Source organism: Oncorhynchus keta, chromosome 13 (genome assembly GCF_023373465.1).
Source record: "Oncorhynchus keta strain PuntledgeMale-10-30-2019 chromosome 13, Oket_V2, whole genome shotgun sequence".
NCBI classification, from domain to species: Eukaryota; Metazoa; Chordata; class Actinopteri; order Salmoniformes; family Salmonidae; genus Oncorhynchus; species Oncorhynchus keta.
The window spans coordinates 46,737,552-46,745,289 of NC_068433.1; the positions used below are offsets into that span (position 1 = coordinate 46,737,552).

The window sequence follows — 7,738 nt, forward strand, 5'->3', positions numbered from 1 at the left end:
ATATTATGCTACATTCCTATAAACCCTAAAAAACTTGGGAAAATTCTAACTTGTCTACATTTGAATTGTAAAACCTGTACCCCTCGCTCACTCACTGAGAAATCTGAAGCTCAAACCAAATGCTTCTCCCTCCCACATTCACTCCCTCCCTCCATCCATCCCTCCTTCCCTCGCTTTCGCTCTCTTTCAGAGAGTTTGTACGAACTAATCCAACAGTGGCTCCGTAATCAGTACCATCGGTGGCTCTGGAGATGCTAATTCAGCAGAAATAATGGGGTGCTGGAAAACAAAGGGCCGGGCAGTTTAAGATGTGCTGGAGAGACACTCGTAAATTAGCATGCCGGAGTGCAAAGAATTTTCCCCCCCATGTGGAACTTTTTTTCTCCCTTTTTGGTCGGTTACGAGGCTGTGCCTGTGTTTTCTGGCAACGTAAAATTTCCAGAGCAGGCAGCACACATTTTGTAAATGCCAAACAAACATTCTAACAGGGGACTAACTAGCCTAGATGTGTTGTGAAATATGAACTAGAAAAAACCCAAGCTAGTAGTGAGGATATATCAACATGGTGCAGTCTGACTGGAAGCCAGGCAGGCAGACCTATGAACATCTGCTTATTAATACATGTTAAACAACTATTTGAGGCATTACCATGGGAGATTGGCCTGGAGTGACTTCATTTGACATTATGTATTTATTGTCTTAATAGCCCTGGGGCCTGAAGAACTTCTGAGCTCACATAATATGGAAAGGCTCAATGATGGTATCACCTCATAAACAAAAGGAAAACAATTGTCATTGAGCAGTTGGTCTCATCTAGGGCCTAGTGTAATGGACATCTGTATTCTGCATTAGCTCCTTATCATGATGTTACCTGATATTTACATGCTGAAAAAACAGTTGCCCAACCTCTTCAGGTTCAACAAGTTGTCAAAATGAATTGTAATCAATTGTTTATGATGGCATTTTATGCTCTTCGTTCATGGAAATTGTGATGGCTCCAAAATCCCAAAAGCCTGTTGAAAGTTTTCCATGAACTATATAACGTTGGCAAATTATTGTACCTCACTGCACTAACAACAAACTCAAAAGCAAACAGTACTACCAACTCACTAGCCTACTGATGTTGGCATGTCTTGTTGGGCCTAATGGGCGATTGGAAAAATCCTAATAAAAAAACTCCATGCAGTAGGTAGGCCAACTAATGATTCACTAGTGTAGAACGACTGATAATGGGACATTGATGTACAAAGGTCATTAGTGTTATATCTTCTTCTAAAACGGCCTGCTTTATTATTTACAAGACTGAGCTTCCCTCTTGTTCCTGAGGAGTATGGCTCACATATCCTATAGGTATTCACATGGAATAATTGTAGGCAGTGTGACATTGCAAGAAATACGTTTGATTTAAATTACAGTGTAGTTCGAGTGCAAAATCCCTATTTCCTTGATGTTTACAGTATTTTTCTATATCTGAAATAACACCAAATGCTGCTAAGGAATGGTAAACAATGGGGTAAAGTGACCCAATATATCACTACATCTTTCAGAATTCGAAATTACAATAAATAAAGATAAAGAAAACAATAATATAATTCTAAATGTGACAAACACGACTTTTATTCAGTAAATGTCTTTATGGCTCAGTTGGTAGAACATGGCGCTTGCAACGCCGGGGTTGTGGGTTCGAGTCTCACACGGGGCCAGCAAGGGAAACAGTACAAAAATGCATCAAATCGCTCTGGATTACAGCGTCTGCTGAATTACAAAAAAACGAAACGCTTGCACCTTGGAAAATGGAGTGGCCTATCCTGCGTCATTGCGAAATACTTTCTAAACAGCAAACCAGTCTTTGGGAATAAAAAGTAAGGATTTAGGACTGATTTCCCTTTCTTTTCGATGTGAAGGGAAATAAACTTTGTTTTCAAACGGTTTCATTCTCTTCGAATCGTCAGCTAGCAACAACGTAACAAAGTTGGCAACAATGTAACAAATCACGTAATTCTCTGCATATATGTAATTTATCTATTCGAGTATTCCATTCATACACTTGTTGTAACTATGTTAAAACCTGTATCTATCAAATTTCTCATTTCAAACATAGGTGTGAAAGTAATTAAGATAGCTGTTCGTATATATGGGTAGTGAAGATAAAATGGCAAGTCAACAAAACCTTTCTAAATTGACTTACAATTGTACGGTCCATTCGGGAAGATTTTCAGGAATTCCACGCCTTTTCAACCGACTGCAGTCCAACAGGTCTCCAAAACATGTGCATGGAGACGGACACGTCCTTGTGTTTTCATCATATCCAAGTATAAGTTCTATTCGGGAAAACAGTAAGAAAACGACCGCATACATCGCAGGGTTGAGAGGCTGCATAGATGCGGACATTTTAGCCACACTGAAGTCCTCCCCAAGTTTTAGAGAAAAGCGCGAGAAAATACAATATAGTAAAAGTTACAACTCAAGGACAATGTTGTCCGGTTTAGTCCTTAAATCCAATTCCTCGACCGTATTCCTTTGACACTACAAACATGTAAAATATTTTTACGGGACCTAAACTTCTCCATACCTCTGTAAAAGTTGTTGCCTGTACTAGCATACTTTTTGCTTTGCCCTCGCAGCAGCCACTACTTCCACGGCTCCCAACAGCCTGCCCATCTATTGGTTGTTGGAGTGATGCGCACCGGGAGGGGAGTGTAGATAGTAGACCTATTTTTTAATTTAACCTTTATTTTACTAGGCAAGTCAGTTAAGAACAGATTCTTATTTACAATGACGGCCTACCGGGGAACTGTGGGCAAGAACGACAGATTTGTACCTTGTCAGTTCGGGGATTCGATCCAGCAACCACCTTACAACTGTTCCTGTTGAATTTTATTCCAATTTTACACAACTTTGTTTACACCATAATGTTGATGAATGGAGACATTTCACAGAAATATTTGATCATGTGTGTCAAAGATAGTCTTACCACAGATAAAACTAAGGTTTTTGAGAACGCATGGCCAAAGGTCATTTGTTTTTATGACTTATTACTGGTTGTAAATTCGCGAAAGCTTAACAATGTGTAATCTCTGATAAATGATTAGCAAGATGAAGGCTACTTTCCCCTCTCTTTGCTTATTACCATGTGAAATACAATAGGTGTAAAACAGTACAGTGAAATTCTCACCTTGAGAGCTCTTTCCAACAATGATAATAATATAGATAATAGAAAATAGAACATAAAATAAAAGTAAGAATAAAAACCACTCAAGAACTACTATGATAATTTAAGAAACTCCTGTGTCATTATTTATGACCATGTGAAAGACACATCATGACACTTCATGGCCCATTGTAATGTATCAAGCGTTCCTGTAGGCGGAGTGTGAAAGAGCAGTTTCCTGTAAATTCTATTTACAGTTGTTTCCCTTTCGGCTTATCATTCAATCTCCCATGTTATTAGGTGTGACTGTGGACATACTGTAGGTGTACTTTGGCCAGGGTCTGATACCAGTTGGTTACATTTCCATGAATTGCAGTTCACTCCACTCCTTCAGGCAAAACAACCTGAATAATGCATGCTTCTAATAAGTCCTGATTGCTTGCAGCATAACTGACTCCATTTCCTCCCCCATTTTTGCCCAATTACACACAAAAAACTCACCCCAATTTCATCCGAAAATTGCACATCCTCTGGTTATCCCAAATCTGCTCAATCTTTCCTTTTCCCCCAAAGTACCTCTTGTTTGGAAAATACATTGTATTAGCTTTTCCCCTCCAACTCACAATGAAAGTCATTAAGTTGAGGCATGTGTATTGTTGTCTTTAAGCAGTCTCTTGACTGCTTTATTGCATCAATAATTGAAACGGCAAGGTGTGAGACTTGTCCTTCGGCCCAGTTGCCCCAATTAGCTTAGTCATTTGTATTCAAAATGGGTCACCTGGTCAATTGAAAATGAAATTGGCCTCTAGAATCAGAATACAAGCAAACTGGGGCACAGGAGAATCAATTCTCATTGCCGCCAGTACAGCCAGAGAGCAACTTCATTATTTTATTCTGTGCTAAAACTTCAGCAACAAATTAGGAGCTATCTTCTTGGACTGTCCTGTTAATTATCTTTACAAGTATAGCTCTCTGCACTCCAAATTCATAAGTGTCTAAAGAACATTATAGAGGTGTGGGTTTCCATTATGTAAGGTGCATATATTCTGAATGGTTTGCAGTCAAATTGCAAAAACTAAATGCTGCAATTTAAGTGAGTATCTTTTTGTAAGGTATTAAGGTATGCACATTAAATAAGGTAGGCTATTCAACATGGTGTGTTGGCAATATATGAATGTGAGAAGCATAGATAAGACAGTATTGGTATGCCACATTCAATACCAATCATACCACTCAATCCAATGGATAGTCAAGTTTTCCATTAAAAACGATTGATCAACAATAATTATTGGATTGTACTAGAACTAGATAGAATTATGGTCCCCTTTAACATATCATTAGAGACTCAACTCGGTTTCAATCCTCTGTAAAAGTTTATTTGTGATCAGTATTGAACAAGTATGTAACAACCTGAAAAAAACGGTCCTTTGTCTTTCGTAGCCTAGAACCAGTAGTTGTTTTTTCAGCAATCTGTTATAGCCAATGCTCAAACAATGACAGCAAAAGTATTGTTGTTCTGTGTCTATGTGTTATCTGTTGTTTTACCAGCAGCAAAACCAGTCTTCAACACTTCATTCCAATACATTGAATTGGACTAAATCCGCAGACAACGGCACATTTTCTAGAACGTCTGACTTCGTAATAGCACCCTGGAACAATCACAGTGTGGGAGTTTGGGGGTGGAAAGGCATGCCTATCTGCATGACTGCCGTGATTTATTAGGTCCCTGGGGACCCCTTCTGGATTAGTGGAAAGAGAGGGGGGCGTATAGGCCAGCCAGGCCTGGATGGTGGGTGACATGCCTAAAGGGCCCTAGGAAGTCCAATCCCTGATCAGTTGATCGCTTCCTCATGCTTCAACACTCTGCAGTGGTCTCACTCTCAGACTGAGAGCAAGGAGATGAGTGCAACAACAGCAGTTGTTAAACCAACCAACCCACAGTCTTTAACATAAAAACTACTGGGTGAACGCGAACCAATACATGTCTTTGCATGTCTCCACAAACCTTTATGAAAAGGTGAGAGAGCGAAAGAACATTACAAAAACAGAGCTTTGTTTGTAATCTGGCTGTGTGTAATGCGAGTGACATTTATTGTGACACATTCCCAAACAAACATTCGAGACACATTCAACAAAGACGCACATTTTTCTGCTGTCTGGAGATGCACTGAAGCAGACCCTCGTTCAGCTAAAACACACGCCAGCTAAAGCATTCCCTACTTGGTGAAATCATATTTTCTCTTCTTGGCTGCCGAGTTGTTTGGCGCCTAGATGATGGATGCTTCGCTGGCCACGAACATCCACCGCACCCCACACAGAGGATAGTTTTGAGGTACTCTTCTCTTACATGAGAACTACAGGTCCATCAAGTGTGGTTTAATAAGACAAGTGTCTGGAATGTAAGAAAATAAAGGCATTGAAGACCTGGAAGTCCTCGGAAGCACGTACAGAGGATGGCAGTGGACTCCAAGTGGCTAGGTGCCAGTCATTATACTCAGAATAGTAACAGAATTAAAACATGTCTACCCAGCATGCCTAGGTCCAGGTATCAACGTTGGCCAGTAAAAACATTGAGGAGGGTTGACGGGTGTGTGTGTTTGTGTGTGTGTGTGCATGGGAGGGAGGGGTCTCTCTACAAGCAACAGAAGGCAGACACTGTGTATTCACGTTTCTTTACCCAGAGTCAGAATGGGGTACTGTGTCTGTATAAACCTGCAGTCTACTCCATCTAAAATGTCAGACACAGTTGCACTTGATACAACTTTAATTTGGGTTGGGGGAGGACATGGAAAATAGTTGATAGACAGCATCCAATGGAAATATAATAAACAACAGTTAAAAACAGTCATGGGGAAAATACAACATTTTAGGAACAGTTTCACCTCATAATGTGACTGAGTGACTAAAATGTGACTACATATGTTTGTGTCACATTGAAAATGGATCAATAGCAAATGAGATTCTAACTGAAAACTGATGCATCATGCTTCTGAGAGTGAAACCAGCCATTGGAATGTGGAGCATCTAGACACACATCTAGACACGTACCAGGTTTATGAGAGCTCATCTCACCTCAAAAGTCTTGACTACCAAAATGCACAAACAACATCATTTTTCCCAGACTACTCGGCTCATCGACTCGCTACCACAGGCAAGTGTCAGAACAGAGTGGCCGTTGTCAAGGTTACACACACAAGCCTCCTATCCCCGTGTGAGGTTTCTGTTGATGGGTGGCTGAGTGGGTGCAAAAGTGGTCTGTGTTCAGGTCTGAGTTGTGTGGCCTTTGCCAATTACAGGTCGGAGACCCCTAAACAAAATAAACATTGTGCTGACTGGGACGTGGCATAAAGAGGGCAGTGTGCAGATGCATATTTCATGGTCAGGGATACATGCCGCTTATAATTAATGAGATGACAGCCGTGGGCATTGAGTGTGGTCGCCAGTCGATCACCCAGCAATTTGTCAACAAGCCCTCACTCACCCTATAACCCATAAAGCCATAGTACCACTTTCTCTGCGTGCATAGTGGGATCCGAGTTTGATCCCAGGTGAGGTGTTTTTAGTGGATAAAATTCCCACAACCTTCCCTGTCCAATTTGGGACTCTAAAAAGAAGTGTACTGCTGTTAAATTGTGGGTCCTAGTAGCTAATGTCTGTACATTGAAAGAATGCTAGTGGAAAATTGTATGAATGTTTTATGGTTCAATGCTAAAAGTCTACAGCCTGATGTCACTATTGATTATAGATATGTAATTATCTAGTTGTCCTCTTGTTTCAGTCATTTATAACAACTAAAGTAGGTGGTATTACAGCAGTAAGTAAACACAAGTCATTTTGTTATGGGGGACAGCTGTACTAAAAGTAGATATTGTCCAAATGTAGTCACTACTACACTGGGATTGCAGGGTATAAGGCAATCACAGACACTGGGTGCGAGTACACATTATGACTACAGTATTGCTGGTGAAGGACAGCCCTAATTCCTGCCTCAATCAATACCTCACACTGTGGGAGACAAAATCTAATGACATTTCCACAGCTCACAATATGATGGTCATGTGTGTGTGTGTGTGTGTGTGTGTGTGTGTGTGAGAGAGAGAGAGTTGACAGGGCCTGGGTTTCTTATTAATTGTTCAAAAAGGCAATGAGAAGAACAGTGGAGACATGAGTTCCCCAGATGCTGAGTTTCCCCTCTTGAAAAACTGCTGAGCTGAAAAAAGAGCCAAAGGACCCTGACTGAACCTCTGCCAACGATGTTAACACTGAACGTCTGAATGGAATCCAGCATTATTAAAAGATGACTCGCGACATAATCTGAAGGAAAACGATGATGCATCGCTGATGCCTTCTCAGATAGATGGGAAGAGCAGAGATAGCTTTACAGTGGAGCTCGGCATCTGCACCATTCATCTCGGCATCTGTCATAGTGAGTCCCTCACTATGACAGAAAGGGCTGTGCGACAGTTGTCAGGCAGGATGTGGCTGTGTCTCACATCTCATTTAATTGTCCCCATAAGGCTTGCCTGTCCCCACGAACAACAACTGTCCCCACAAGTGAGTGTGAAATGTCCCACAGAGGTCATCTGT

General features: G+C 40.9%; 1 protein-coding gene across 1 annotated transcript in view; it reads right to left on the reverse strand.

Annotated features, from left to right (window-relative positions):
- LOC118392450 (leucine-rich repeats and immunoglobulin-like domains protein 3) overlaps positions 1–2,647 on the reverse strand; it is a 28,518-nt gene extending 25,871 nt beyond the window's left edge. Inside the window, exon 1 of the mRNA XM_035784455.2 lies at positions 2,189–2,647. Within this exon, the coding sequence (XP_035640348.2) occupies positions 2,189–2,391 (203 nt within the window). The 5' untranslated portion in view covers positions 2,392–2,647. The remainder of the gene's footprint in view (positions 1–2,188) is intronic.
- Positions 2,648–7,738: the final 5,091 nt, after the last annotated feature.